Source organism: Dasypus novemcinctus, chromosome 23, assembly GCF_030445035.2.
Source record: "Dasypus novemcinctus isolate mDasNov1 chromosome 23, mDasNov1.1.hap2, whole genome shotgun sequence".
In the NCBI taxonomy this organism is placed as follows: domain Eukaryota; kingdom Metazoa; phylum Chordata; class Mammalia; order Cingulata; family Dasypodidae; genus Dasypus; species Dasypus novemcinctus.
In genome coordinates this window covers 39,056,701-39,072,419 of record NC_080695.1, presented here as the reverse complement: position 1 = coordinate 39,072,419, position 15,719 = coordinate 39,056,701, and the positions used below count along the sequence as shown (strand labels likewise).

The following is a 15,719-nucleotide window of genomic DNA, read 5'->3' as shown; positions in this document are numbered from 1 at the left end:
ACTACTGTAGCTTTGTAGTATGTTTTGAAGTCAGGAAGTGTGATTCCTCCTATTTCGTTTTTCTTTTTCAATATGTCTTTGGCTATTCGGGGCCTCTTTTTATTCCAAATAAATTTCATAGTTAGTTTTTCTAGTTCCTTAAAGAAGGCTGTGTTGATTTTTATTGGGATTGCATTGAATGTGTAGATCAGTTTTGGTAGGATAGACATCTTAATAATATTCAGTCTTCCAATCCATGAACAGGGAATATTCTTCCATTTATTTAGGTCTTCTTTGATTTCCTTGAACAATCTTGTATAGTTCTCAATGTATAAGTTTTTTACCTCTTTAGTTAAATTTATTCCTAAGTATTTGATTTTTTAATTTGCTATTGTGAATGGTATTTGTTTCTTGATTTCCTCCTGATCTTGCTCATTATTGGTGTATAGAAATGCTACTGATTTTTGCGCATTGATCTTATAACCTGCGACTTTGCTAAACTCATTTATGAGTTCTAGGAGCTTTGTTGTAGATCTCTCAGGGTTTTCTATATATAGGATCATGTCATCTGCAAATAATGAAATTTTGACTTCTTCCCTTCCAATTTGAATGCCTTTTATATCTGGTTCTTGTCTCAGTGCTCGAGCCAGTACTTCCAAGACAATGTTAAATAGGAGCGGAGACAATGGGCATCCTTGTCTTGTTCCTGATTTTAGAGGGAAGGATTTCAGGATTTCGCCATTGTAAACAATGTTGGCTTTAGGTTTTTCATATATACTCTTTATCATGTTCAAAAAGTTTCCTTGTATTCCGATCTTTTGGAGTGTTTTTATCAGGAAGGGGTGCTGTATTTTGTCAAATGCCTTTTCTGCATCTATAGCTATAATCATGTGGTTTTTTTCTCTCAATCTGTTTATATGGTGTATTACATTGATTGATTTTCTTATGTTGAACCATCCTTGCATACCTGGGATAAATCCCACTTGGTCATGGTGTATAATTCGTTTAATGTGTTGTTGAATACGATTAGCAAGTATTTTGTTAAGTATTTTTGCGTCTAGGTTCATTAGAGAAATTGGTCTGTAATTTTCCTTTCTTGTGGTGTCTTTGTTTGGCTTTGGTACTAGGGTAATGTTGGCATCATAGAAGGAATTAGGCAGTGTTCCTTCTGTTTCGATTTTTTGGAATAGTTTCAACAGGATTGGTGTTAGTTCTTTCCGGAATGTTTTGTAGAATTCACCTGTGAAGCCGTCTGGCCCTGGGCTCTTCTTAGTTGGGAGATTTTTAATGACTGATTCTATCTCTTTGCTTGTGATTGGTTTGTTAAGATCATCAATTTCTTCTTTCGTCAGTATGGGCTGCTTATGTATTTCTAGGAATTTGTCCATTTCCTCTAAATTGTCATTTTTGTTGGAATATAGTTTTTCAAAGTATCCTCTTATGATAGTCTTTATTTCTGTGGGGTCAGTGGTGATATCACCTTTCTCATTTCTTATTTTGTGTATTTGCATCTTTTCTCTTTTTTTCTTTGTTAGTCTCGCTAAAGGTTTGTCAATTTTGTTGATCTTCTCAAAAAACCAGCTCTTGGTCTTGTTTATTTTTTCAAGTGCTTTCTTATTTTCTATTTCATTTAGTTCTGCTCTTATCTTTGTTATTTCCTTCCTTCTTCTTCCTGTTGGGTTTCTTTGTTGTTGTTTTTCTAATTCCTTCAAATGTGCAGTTAATTCTTCAATTTCTGCTCTTTCTTCTTTTTTGATATATGAATTTATGGCTATAAATGTCCCTCTCAGTACCGCTTTTGCTGCATCCCATAAATTTTGGTATGTTGTGTTATCATTATCATTTGTTTCAAGGTAGTCATTGATTTCTTTTGAGATTTCCTCTTTGACCCACTGTTTTTCTAAGAGTGTGCTGTTTAATTTCCAAATTGTCGTGTGAAGTCTGGGTCTCTGTCCCTTGCAAATTTCCAGCTTGACTCCACTGTGGTCAGAGATATTGTTTTGTATGATTTCGATCTTTCTGAATTCATTAAGCCTTTCTTTGTGGCCTAGCATATGGTCAATCTTGGAGAATGTTCCATGTGCGCTTGAGAAAAATGTATATCCTGCTGTGTTTGGGTGTAATGATCTATATATGTCTATTAGATCCAACTCTTCTAATATACTGTTCAAATGTTTTGTTTCTTTAGTGATTCTCTTTTGAGATGTTCTGTCCAGAGTTGATAGTGGTGTATTAAAATCCCCCACTATAATTGTAGATGCATCTATTCTTTCACTTAGTTTTTCCAGCGTTTGCCTCACATATTTAGAGGCGCCCTTGTTAGGAGCATAAATATTTATGATTGTTCGATCTTCTTGACAAATTGTCCCTTTCACTAAAATATAGTATCCTTCTTTGTCTCTCACAATTGTTTTGCATTTAAAGTCTATTTTGTCTGATATTAATATAGCTACTCCTGCCTTTTTTTGGTTGTTGTTTGCTTGTATGATTGTTTTCCAGCCATTCACTTTCAACCTCCATGAGTCTCTGGGTCTAAGATGTGTCTCTTGTAGGCAGCATATAGATGGGTCGTATTTCCTTATCCAGTGTCCCAGTCTGAATCTTTTGATAGGTGAGTTTAATCCGTTGACATTCAGTGTTATTACGTTTAGAGAGTTATTTATGGTAGTCATATTTTGGTTGGATTTGTGTTTGTTATATTTTGTTTGTATTATTTTATTTTCCCCTTCTATTTTTGTCTTTCTTGTTGCTTTTACACTCTCCTCCATCTCTGACTGTCCTGTTTTTTCCTTTCTTCCTGCAGAACTCCCTTAAGAATTTCTTGAAGGGGAGGTTTCTTCTTGATATACTCTTTCAGTTTCTGTTTATCTGTGAATATTTTGAACTCTCCATCATTTTTGAATGCTAGTTTAGCTGGATAGAGTATTCTTGGTTGGAAATTTTTTTCCTTTAGTACCTTGACTATATCATACCACTGCCTTCTTGCCTCCATCGTTTCAGATGAGAAATCAGCACTTAATCTTATGGAGTTTCCCTTGTATGTGATGGTTTTCTTTTCTCTTGCTGCTTTTAGAATTTTTTCTTTGTCTTGAGCATTGGATAATTTGACAAGTATATGTCTTGGGGTGGGCCTGTTGGGGTTTATGACCAGTGGAGTGCGCTGTGCTTCTTGGATATGTACATCTGTCTCTTTCAGTAGATTTGGGAAGTTTTCATTCATTATTTCCTGCAACACTCCTTCTGACACTTTTCCCTTCTCTTCTCCTTCTGGAATGCCTATAATACGTATGTTTGAGCGTTTTGCGTTATCATTCAGGTCCCTAAGTCCTATCTGGATTTTTTCTACCTTTTTATTGACCACTTCTACTATCTGTTTGATTTCCAATGCACTGTCTTCCACATCACTAATTCTCTGCTCTGCCTCTTCTAGTCTGCTGATATTTGCTGCAAGTGTATTTTTGATTTCTTGAATTGTGGTGTTCATTTCCATCATATCTGTTATTTTTTTGCGCATGTCTGCAATTTCCCCTCCAAGTGTTGTCTTCACGCTGTTAACCTCTTTCATTACTTCATCAAATTTGTCAGTGATAAATGTTCTGAGATCTTTCATTACTTGTGCGAAGTCCTGCCCCCCTTCCTGATTTTCAGTTTGTTGATTGGATTCAGCCATGTTTTCCTGATTACTGGTTTGGTTTGTAGATTTTTGTTGCTGTCTTGTCAACATTTTTTCTTTGACGGGTTTAATCAGTTCCTTAGCTTCTTTGTCTAGTCTTGGAGATTAATTAGCTGTTGTTTTTGCGTAAGTGTTATATCTTCTCTTTGTCACTTTGTTCTTCTTATTCCAATTTCTTATTGCCAGTTAAGCTCACTTTAAAGGAAAGTATTAGTGCTGGGGAAAGTCAATTGTGTAAGGAAGGAGAAAGTGTGAAGTAGTATTGGTGATATATGTTTACAAAGCAACAATATGAGTTCTGGGAGGATGGAGGTTAGATCATGTAAATTGTGTAGAGTTATAGTAGTAGGAAAGTACCTATAATGAGGCAGACGACTGAATATGGGAGGAATGTGGTACGTACTAAGAGGCTATTGTTTTCGTGAGAGAGGGAAAGAGAAAAGAAAGGTAATAGTTTCAGGGACGAATACCAGATGGAAAACTAAACAAAGGTATTAGAAATTAAGTGTTAGACACTTTGTGGATCAAAGAAAGGGAGATGGAATATAGGAGAGATAGCAGATGGTGGAGGATATCAAGTTGTAGGGGAAAGGGGATAGTGTAAATAGGCTAAATCTATTCACAGAGAAATGAGGCAGTGGAGGGTGAGGAAACCCAGCAAATGTGAGGTATTTCCTGTAGGACCTATTGTATTGTTAAGGTAAAATAGTATAAGAAGAATATTGGGGACAAGAAAGAGAGGATTGAAAAAAAAAAAGAACAACAAGAACAACAACAACAACAAAAAATAAAAAAATAAAAAAATAAAAAAACAAACAAAAAAAAACCAATGAACAGAAACCCTGCCGCCAGGCTCGGCTGGGCTCAGCTGGGCTCCGGTCCCCCGCCCGCCGCCCACCGCGGCTCGGCTGGGCTCGGCTTTCCCGCCCGCCGCCCGGCACGGCGCGGCGAAGCGCGACTCGGCTCTCCCGCTCGCCGCCCGGCGCGGCGCGGCCGGGCTCGGCCGAGCTCAGCCGGGCTCCGCCCCTCCACCCGCCGCGGCTCAGCCGGGCTCGGCCGGACCCGGCTACCCTGGCTGCCGCCCGCCGGGGCTCCGCGCGGTGCTAGCTGCCTCGGCTCCAACTACCCAAGGAGGGAATCCTCCACACGTAGCTGGGATCTCCGTGTATATTTCACAGATGGATCCTCTCTGTTACCTTCCCTCCAAATCGATGTCCAGACACCTCCGGACCAGGAAAAATCCCGAAACAGCCGGTCCCAAAGAGTCTCCGACGCCTCCCAGCCAATTCCCCCCAGGAGCTAGTAACCGGGAAGTTCACTCAGCCGCCATCTTGCCTCCCCCTCCTGAAAAGTCCCAATTTATATCTTATAGACCAGTCCTTTCCGTTACCTTCCCACCAAATCGATGTCCAGACACTTCCTGCCCTGAAAAAATCCTGAAAAAGCCTGGTCCCGGAGAACCTCCAGTGGTGCCCAGCTGCCTCTTCCCAGGAGAGACGGCAAGGCAAGCTCACTCAGCCACCATCTTGCCGGAAGTCCTCAAGATTTATTTTTAAAGTGTGTGGGAATGCAAAGAAAAATGCTATCACTTCTCTTGCATATCATGTAAGTACAGATATGTTTATATTAGCATTTGGAAAAATACAAAGAATTCATAATTCACTAAAGAAAGCAAGTAGGCAAAGGAACAGATCTTCTAACTGGATGGGACCTTACAATCCTAATCAGCAGTTACCTTAGCATTTATTTTGTAGAGGCAGTTGAAACCCTGAAATTTTATTAGTCTGACGTAATATCTGGCTCATTAAAAGGGCCATTTATCTGAGAAGGTCACACACTCCTACACAACAGACTCTGTATTGGCTTGTCTATTCCAAATATATTATTACTATTATTCTTACTATTTATAGGGCATTTCCAATCTGATACCTTCAGGGGAGTTTTGCTTGACCTTCAGATTTAGCATCAGGAAGTCTGGATTGAAAACAGGGCTGACTTAATCTAAGCTGTTCAATAAAACTGAATGCCATTTCTTTGTGATCTATTAGCTTTAATTTAAAAAAAAGAAAAAAAGGAAAGCATATTTCATCCCATATAAGTATAGCTAAAAAAACACAAAACAAAACAAAACAAAAAAACTGAATGTCATAAAGAGTCTCTGATCCAGGCCATGGTTCATGCTTTAAGCAAGGTTGTTTTTATTAATTGCCATTTAGTTGGGGTTCCATGATTTTACAAGATCACATGGAAAGTGTCAGGGAAGTAACTAGAATTTGAGTTTCCTGCCTCCTGGTGTAACTGTTCACCCTGTTTTTGACAATAGATGAGGGTTGGCTAAATAAGCATGTTGGAAAGGAGTTCTAGGAGTGTGTGATGGAGCAAAAGAGACCTAGAAGGAGAACCAGAGAAGCAGATGAGGCTCAAGAGATTGGGCTCCTGTCTACCATATGGGAGGTCCAGGGATCGATTCTCAAGGACTCTTGGTGAAGGCAAGCTGGCCCATGCACTGAGCTGGTCTGAGTGGAGAACTGGCTTGCACAGCGAGCTGGCCCAAGCAGAGTGCTCGCCCACGTAGGAGTGCTGGCCCATGTGGCCAGCTGGCCTTAGTGAAGAGCTGGTATAGCAATATAACACAACAACAACAAAAAAAGAGACACAGGGGAGAGACAATAAGAGATGCAGCAGACCAGGGAGCTGAGGTGGTACAAGAGATTAAGCACCTCTCTCCCACTCCGGAAGGTCCCAGATTGGTTCCCAGGGTCGCCTAAAGAGAAGACAAGCAGACACAGAAGAATGGACACAGAGAGCAGACAATGGGGCAGAGGTGTGTGTGTGTGTGGAGGGAGTAAATAAATAAATCTTTAAAAAAAAAGAGAGAACCAAAGGTATCTGGGAAAGAATCCAGGAAAACTCTCATTCTTACCATTGCCAAGTGAGATCTGATAACTCTTGGGGGAAGGAAGGTTGGCTGGCCAAATTCATAGTTCTAAGAAGGAGCACCATAGGGATAAATTCATCACTGTCTGAACTTTTACAGGTTTAGAAACTAGATATGCTGGCACCTTGAGAATGGATTAATCTCTCATAAGTAGATTAGTGTTTTAGTTTCCTTACTGCTAAAGCAAACGCCATGCTAACAGGTGACTTAAACAATGGGAGTTTAGTGGCTCATGGTTTTGAGGGAAGAAGTCCAAAATCAAGGTGTCATCAAGGTGATGCTTTCTCCCAGAAGACTCTGGGGCTGGCTGCTGGCAATTCTTGGTTCTTGGCTTTTTTGTTACGTGGCAATGCATATGGCAGCCTCTTTTGGCTTCTTGGTTCCGTTGACTTCCAGCTTCTGGCTGCTCCCTGCTGCTTTCCTCTCTGTGTGGCCTTCCCCTAGAAGGCCTTTAGTAATCGGATTAAGACCCATCCTGATTCAGGGAGGCAACACCTTAACTGAAGTAATCTCAATAAAAAATCCTATTTACATTGGTTTCACACCCACAGAAAGGGATTACATATAAGAACGTTTTTCTGGAGTACATAACTCGAAGCCACCACAATTAGTATGGACCAAATCAATGTAAAAAAAACAAACAAATAAACAAAACCAATTTATTAAATATTAATTTATACCAAGAAACATAATTATCAAACACATATACTTGTGTTCCTCCATCAGCACATTCCTGCTCTATGTGAGTGATGGGATGAGCATAAAATGAGGAATATGGCAATTTAAATGGCATTAATGGATGATGTCACAGAGCCTTGATAAAATGGATGCACCCATTTCCCTGTGCACAGCGATCTGCTGCACTGACCAGGCTCCCATGTTTGTGGACCCGGGTGCTGTCTCCTGGGCTGGGAATGGAGAGCCACTACCACTTCCCATGTTTTCATGAATGACCCAACTTTCCCTACTCTCAATCCCCAATGATCCTTTTTTTAAAAAAATTTATTTCCCCCTCCTTTGTGGCTTGCTTGTTGTCTGCTCTCTGGGGCCATTTGCTGCATGCTCTTCTGTGTTTTTTTGCTTTGTCTCCCTTTTTGTTGCGTCACCTTGCTGAGTTGGCTCTCTGTGGTGCTGGCGGGCCAAGGAGCACTTCACAGCGCTAGCGGGTGAGCCTACCTTCGCAAGGAGGCCCTGGGACGGGAACCCAGGGGCCCCATGTGGTAAACAGGAGCCCAAATAATTGAGCCACAGCCACTTCCCCCAATGATCTTTCATTTCTAAAAATATGTTATTACCTTCCTTCAGTCAACTTAGGATCAAGTCTTGGCTTGGGGCCTACCTATTTTAAAGGTGATTTTTCACCTCTTTGCTCTAATTCAGGGGTACTTAACAAGTCTTGGCTTGGGACCTACCTATTTTAAAGGTGATTTTTCACCTCTTTGCTCTAATTCAGGGGTACTTAACAAGGATCTGTGAGCTTGAATTGAAATTCAAAAAAACATTATTCTTGTGGGGACTGTTGGTATGGGTGTGATATATTTATTAAATAATACACAGTATAGTGTTGACTTAGTAAGGGGTCCGTGGAACAAAAAAGGTTAAGAACCCCTGCTCTAATCCATGATATATGCCTTTTAAAAGTGTGATTTTTTAGAAAGCAGTCTTATTTCCCTATTTCCAGGGTTTTTTCAGGGCACTTTCATGATCGACTCCAATGACTTCATTTTGTTTTTTCTTGGAACAGCCTTAAACTTTTATGTCAAAAATATAATGTATCGGGAAGCGGACTTGGCCCAGTGGATAGGGCTTCCGTCTACCACCCGGGAAGTCTGCAGTTCAAACCCTGGGTCTCCTTGACTCGTGTGGCTCTGGCCCATGTGCAGTGCTGATGCGCACAAGGAGTGCTGTGCTACCGTGCTATGCAGGGTGTCCACCACGTAGGGGAGCCCCACCCGCAAGGAGCACGCCCCGTAAGGAGAGCCGCCCAGCGCGAAAGAAAGTGCAGCCTGCCCAGGAGTGGCACCGCACACACGGAGAGCTGACACAACAAGATGACACAACAAAAAGAAACACAGATTCCCGTGCCGCTGACAACAACAGAAGCGGACAAAGAACACACAGCAAAGGGACACAGAGAACAGACAACCGAGGGGTGGGTGGGGGGAGAGAAATAAATAAATCTTAAAAAAAAAAAATATATATATATAGTATCCCTGATATGTGGTTCCAAACAGATATGTCCTAAATAGGGCAAAAAAACAACAACAAATGTTAGATGCCCTTTAATATGACATAGTTTACCACCTGTCAAGATGAAAATATGTCCATGATTTGCTATTTAGAATACAATAATGGGGAAATACCAGCTCATAAATCAAATAGGAAGTCAGAGATTCCAAAATGAATCTGTGGTACTATCAAACCCTACAGGGATAATAGATTTTCTCTGAAGACTTATTCCACCGAATAATCATGATGAGTACAGAATTGTGGTGAAAATTATCTGTAAATATGTTCCCTTATTTCCTTATGAAAGGAATAAACTACATATAACGAACCTAAAGCAATTTGTTTAAATTGTAAGATTTCTTCTTGAAAAGCCACAAATTTAGCTCCAATGTTATTTATAGTTTTGGTTATCAAATGGAATTTTTTTCAGGAGGGAGAACAACCTATTCTATCTTCACATAAAACAAACTACACTTTAATGAGGTTCCTCAGCAAAGCTGCCTGTTCTTTTTTTAAATTATCATTATTTTTTATTTTAGTTTTTACCCCAGATGGGGTGGTGAGGGGGGAAAGATAAAAATTGAGTTCTGCTGGTTAAGGGGAAAAGTCTTCGTGGTAGGGGAAAATCCTGCTAGCCTGTAATGCCTGCTGTTGTCAGATCTAAACCTTCTTCAAAGACTTGAGTATAGAAAGCTAATCAACTTAGAAATAAATTTTCAATTGCAGAATAATTTAAGAGGTGTTTTTAGCATTAACTTTGTCAATTTTAAGAAACTATATGAAACAAAGAATGCTTGGTAAGGGGAAACCATGCCAAGAAAAAAACAACCGTAGGGTTTCACAGTGCTGAGACTCTGGTTATTTAACAGCCAAATGCCTTTCCTCTCTGATTTAATGATTTGCGCACACAATAAGTTCAAGGATGATCCCAAGCTAAGTTGTAAAGCAAGCTCACATGAACTGTGGCTATTAAAAAAAAATCAATCACAGTTTTCACCAGAGAAGGAAGATAGTTTTTTCTGGTTTTCAGGTTGGTTGATTACTCAAGCATCCTCTTTTCTCATTTTCTGACCAGTTTGTGATTATGCAAAAATGAAAGCGGTTTCTGTCAGGCCATCAGAGATGTGTGTTACACAAACTCTTTAAGATCATTTATGTTACGTATGGACACATTTTTCTACTTGAAAATATCTAGATTTTTTGTGTCTTAATAGCTTTCTCATTGTACGGTGCAACTTTTTCATGTATTTCACATAAACTGTACATTTGAATGTTTTATAGACACAGAATAAGAAGGATTTATAGTTTCAAAATAAGTATATCAGGACACAGTGGCATGAAGTTGGGTGGAGAGGTAGCAGTCATTTATAAGACCAAATCCACATATACTTAACACAAGACAATTAAGAGGCCAAGGATAGAGATGCTTTGATAGCATACTTTAAACAAGATGAAAGAAAATCTTTGGATCTTTGAAAATGCCCTAGAAGCTGACTGAAAACAACAGTCTTCCCTCTTTTATCAGAGCTCTGACTTTGTTCAGAAGGATCTTACGTATTTGAGATACATATCGACACATATTCCTTTAAGTAGCTTAATCCATTATATGTGCAGATTTCTTTAAGGATCCCAGAAGCTCTCTCTTATATGCACAAGATAAGCACATAGCTGGCTGATCTGACATGTAGAGAAACTGAGTCACTGGGTAGTTAAACTGAAATAGTAAATTTCCTTTAGATACTGAATATGACTCTTGATTGACACAAGTTGCAACCCCATCAGTCAGGGTTAATCTATTTATTTATGATCCATAGGTTCAAGCCCTTTATATCATGAAGAATTCTTGTCTTAAAAAGGGCAATTTAGGTGGTACAAAAACACACACACACATATATATAAATGCCTAATTCACACAATTCTGCTTGAGAAACTTACTTGTTTGGTGGAACCTGGTCTTAGGACTCTCCCTAATGGAATTTGTCCTGTTTGAGACTAAGTGTTAAAAGGTTGCTCACTGCTGGGACTACTTAAGTCACTTTTCCAAAGAAAGCAATCCCTTATCTGTCTTATGTTCAATACTAACAACCACAGCCACTCTGGGAGAGCTGACTCTATTGGGCTGACAGCTGTGCAGACATCATCTCATTTAGTCTTCTCCAAAGTTCATGTGAAGCACACCGAGATTCATCACACAGCTGAGGAGTACCCTGTTTCTGTTCTCACAAGTATTGGGTGCACCAATGGTTCAGGAGGAACTTAGGCAACTTGGAAGCCCTCAAGTTTAGCAAGGCAATGTCAAAACGAGGCCCACAAAACCACACTTCCTCAGGGCAGCATTCCCTGAACACTCCTCCCCCCCTCACCCAAGTGAGGTCTTGCTATTATAAGTTCTTCTAACACACACTTTCTTTCAGGCACTGAGCAGTTTGTAATTATATATTCATTGCATAATTACTTGTTCCATCTGCCTCCCTAACTAGACAGTTAGCTCTATGAGGTGTTTATTTTGCTTTTGATTCCAACTAGCCCACAGCCTGGTATATTGCATGTATTCAGTAGGTATTTGTTGAATAAATGAAAGTTGTATGAGGAGAAGCTATCAAGAGTTCTAAGAGAATATTTTAGGGGGAGTAGCTTTGCAGAGACCATAGTCACCTTAGGATTCAACATCCCTGTTATGATCACCTTGATTGAATGTTTCACAGCTTATAAAGCTTTAAGGGAAATAGATGTGACTCAAATGACAGAGCATCTGCCTACCATATAGGAGGCCCAGGGTTTGGTATCCAGGGCTTCCTGGCCTGTGTGGTGAGCTGTTGTGTGCAAGGAGTGCCATGCCACGCAAGGGAGCCCCCCGTACAAGGAGTGAGCCCTGCAAGGAGAGTGCCCTACATGAATAAAGCACAGCCCACCCAGGAGTGGCACTGCACACATGGAGAGCTGGGGCAGCAAGATGGTGCTACAAAAAGAGATACAGATTTCCAGTGCCACCTGACAAGAATGCAAGCAGACACAGAAGCACACACAGCGAATGGACACAGAGAGCAGACAAAGGGGGAGTGGGGGTAGGAGAAATAAATAAAAATAAATCTTTAAAAAAAAATTATCTGATTCTCACAGATGTATTGTGAAGTAGGCAGCTCAGAATCATGGCCTGCAGTTCATAGATGAGGAAAGGGAAGCTCAGAAGAGGTTAATTTATCCAAGTTAAAATGAAAACTAGAGCAGAGTAACATTTTCTGAGCACTTACACTATACTGAACCCTTTATAGAATATATAATTTCATCCTCACAACATCCCCGTGAGATAGGTAACCATTATTATTATCCCCATTTTACAAACAAGAAAACTGAGACCTGGAGAGGTCAAGTAAAGTAATTTAGATCAAATTGCATAACCAAGAAGCACAGAGCCTGGCTCGAAAACCCAGTAATTTGTCTCAAGAGGGCAAATGAGAAACCACTATGCCAACGAGTAGTAGCATTGGAAGGGCTCTATTGGAGTAACTGTGTTATTTGTATTTGCTACCGTAAGTCTTTTGATCCCTGGTTTATTTCTTCTACTTCATTCTGCCCTTTTTTAGCTTGTTTGCAGTTTCACCTTGACTTAGAATTTATCATTCAGAGACTAGCATGATGAGACTTGTATATGATTGAAATTATATGAGCTAAATTCAGATAAAAATCCTCTACATTTATTCACTTTATTTTTTGGAGGTTGCTCATTGCTTAAAAACCACAGGGCATATCTATTGAATATATTGGGAAAATTTGCTCTAATGCTCTACAAAATATTAAGCAACATAAAAAAATCTAAGCCCATGAAAACATGTGATGATAAAAGTTTTCTTCCTATCATTATCTCCTCAAGGAGATAAAAATGGCTAACAGTAGCCAGCACATTTTAGGTACTGTACAGATCCAAGCCGCTAATCTTATTGGATCTCTGAATATTATACTGTGTAATTGAAAAGAGAACATGAAAATGCCATAATTTGTAGCTTAAAAGAATGAAAAAAAAAAAAAAAAGCCCTTTCCTAGACTTCTAGAGAGGAAATTAATCCAATCAAAATTTCAGGCCTGTGCACAGGACTGTGACCCAAGGTTTCCGCAAGTCAGATTTGGTGCTAGACACCAGTAGGTCAGAGAGCTGGACACAGAGGGTGTTGGCTATGCATCCTTTGACTCTCACTGATGCATTTCAAAGCAAAGTTAGAAAGGGTATTGGCTCATCTTTGACTTTTGGTGTTATCTGTGTTTCTTCCCCGCTGGATACCTGAGGTTTTAATATATAGTAGTGATGTTCTAGTAGATGAAGGAAGGGGGCAGTCCCTGAGGGCAATCTGAACTTCTGCTTAGTATATTCACTCTTGCTGTTTTCCTTCCTCCTCATTTGTAATTGAGGAGGCTTTCTGAGAAGAGAGGCAGCAAGTCTTCTTAGATGGATCAAAGGACCATGAGCTGGGATACCAGGTTCTATAAAAAGGTCTGCTATTGAATTTGCTCTGCTACCTTTAGGCAAATCATTTGATCATACTGTGCTTTGGTTTCCTCCTGTGCTTGCGAAGTGTAAATAACATGTATTTGAGTATTTTGTGGTTACTTTGAATGTGTGGGTGACTTAATTTTCCAGGCCAGCGGCTCTGGTGTAAAGCAAAATCTGCCCCTTTAAGATACTAGGCTTCATAGCAGTTAGCTAGCCCCAAACCCTTCAGGCTACAGCAGCATTTAGTTGCTTCTAGTTCATTTTGCAATCTCTGAGCTGCAGCTCAGCAAGCTTTCTTTTAACAGGGGATGGGATGGGATGGGGATGGGAGAAAGGCACATACTTTTTTGCCTCCTTGGTTTTCAAGAACGAAATATGCCATTCTTCTACTGCTTACACCCTTCACCCCACTTTGAAAAGATGAAGTGTTTCTTTTTGGCACAGAGCTGCTCTATCTGTGACATTGATCCCAAGACAGGAGGGAGAAGTGACACAGTAAACAAACTGAGTTATTTGGATTCACTACTATAGTTCCTTCTGATGATTTGGGTCAGTACAACTAGAGGTTTGAACTAGAATTAAAAGGTGTAGATTCTTTGAGGTTTGAGCAGGAAGCAGTCAAGGGAGTATACTGGAAAGAGAGAACACAGAGTACTCCTAGTTCCACCCGCGCCCCCCTCCCCCGACCTTTATTACATTAGGTAACAAAATGTCCCTGTTAGTGAAAGCTGCCAAGCTGAGATTCTTAGAAGCCAATAAAAATGTCTGTGGGTTGGGTATGATTTTTTGCTCATCAGAACACCACACCGTTGCTTCATAAATGAAAATCTCTGAAATGCAGTATCTCCTTAACCAAAGGATTTTTGTTTTGAACAGGTGCAATTAAATTAAATGCATTTTCTAAATAAACAAACCTAGGGAGGTCTTATTAGAGCTGTAGCTTGGGTCAGCAGGAAGAACTTTAGACACAGGAACACAGTGTAACCTTTAGTTTTGGACGTTGCTAGGACTCCTCGTGCTATAAATGATCAAAGAAACATCCGGGTAAATACTGTTCCCAGCGCTAAAGTTTGCTTAAGAGTGTTCGGTCCAGCTTCCGTCTGTGAGTTGGAGGAAACAAGCAGCCATGGACTCTAATTTGGGGTCTCCATCCTTGGGTAGGGCCATCAATATATCAAAACGTTACCTGTCCAGCTGCAGTAGCTTTCAACAAAGGCAGAGCTTTCACCAGTGCTTCTTAAAAAACACCTACCCAGCAACCTCGCCAGGCGTGGGGGCACGGGGCTGGTGGTATCTTTGCTCCCCTGGGTTTCTGTCTGCTTTGCAGTTCCTGCGGAGCAGGGTGGAGGCTCTTGGAGTTGGGGGTTTGGCTCGACGCTTCTAAATATAAACTGGAGGGTACGCAGCCGTGCCTGAACAACTAAGAACAGGAAGCGTTGGTCCCTGGAAAAGACCTGGGTCTGAGTGTATGGTCGCAGGAAGGGGTTGAACCCCACCCCCCCTTACTCCCCTGCTGGATGAAAGGCCCACATGCAATAATGAAGGCGAAGACAGACCAGAGGTGCTGCGGCCACCACCTGGGAGGGGCGGAGAGGCTTCTGTTACCCCTTTGAAAATGACTTCTCCACCCCTAGAAAAATAAAAACCATCTCCGCCATTACGTGGAACACCGGAGAGCGGGGACGGGGACGCCCACCAGGCAAATGCGCGCTCCCTTTGTCCCGCCTCCCGTCCGGCCCGCTATTGGACGGAGGGAGCGCGCCCCGGGGAGAGCGCGCCCCAGCCGCCCGTACGTGCTCCGGGTGGAAACTGGCGCCGGCGGCGTTGGCGTTCCGCCGGCAGAAGGGACGGGGGCGGTGGGAAGGCTGCGAGTTGGCCGCTCCTCCCCATCCCCCGCCTCGGCCCTGAACGGGCTGGATGGGCAAGTTGAGCACGATGGCTCGAGCCCCGGAGGCGGCGGCGGCGGCCGGAGGCGGCGGCGCCTCCTCCTCCTCGCCCCGGCGCCGGCGGTGATCGGAGCGAGCGGCCGCGGCCCCCGATGAGACTATTCGTGGGCTGGCTGTGCCTGAGCCTGGCGTCCGTGTGGCTGGCGCGGAGGATGTGGACGCTGCGGAGCCCGCTCACCCGCTCCCTGTACGTGAACATGACGAGCGGCCCCGGCGGGCCGGCGGCGGCCGCGGGCGGCAGGAAGGAGAACCACCAGGTACGGGGCCGGGGCCGGGGCGGGGGCGTGGCGGCCCGGCCTTCCCGCGCTCGGCCCGGCTATTGTGCGGGGTGGCGTGGAGCCGCGCGGCGAGAGGGAGGCCGGGCCCTGGCTCCAGCGCTCCGGCCCTTCGGAAAGTTTTCCCTACGACTTCCCCGCAGGGCGCGGGTTCCCTGACCCCCGGGCGCCAGGCCCGGGCCCCGCCGCGCCT

At 42.3% G+C, this 15,719-nt stretch overlaps 1 protein-coding gene and 1 long non-coding RNA gene across 4 annotated transcripts in view; one reads left to right on the top strand and one right to left on the bottom strand.

Moving 5' to 3' along the window:
- Window positions 1-5,823: 5,823 nt before the first annotated feature.
- LOC131275560 (uncharacterized) lies at window positions 5,824-15,032 on the bottom strand. The gene is made up of 2 exons (XR_009182982.2): window positions 14,862-15,032; window positions 5,824-14,748 (listed from the first exon to the last, which is right to left on the bottom strand). It is a non-coding gene; the product is annotated as an uncharacterized lncRNA (long non-coding RNA).
- METTL9 (methyltransferase 9, His-X-His N1(pi)-histidine) overlaps window positions 13,261-15,719 on the top strand; it is a 40,965-nt gene continuing 38,506 nt past the window's right edge. The window contains exon 1 of one of the 3 annotated variants that reach the window (XM_058286283.1): window positions 13,261-13,305. In XM_058286283.1, coding sequence (XP_058142266.1) covers window positions 13,261-13,305 — 45 coding nt within the window. Of the gene's footprint in view, window positions 13,306-15,063; window positions 15,509-15,719 lie in introns of those variants that run through there. The other 2 variants (XM_004462986.5, XM_004462987.4) reach the window with 2 other exon arrangements.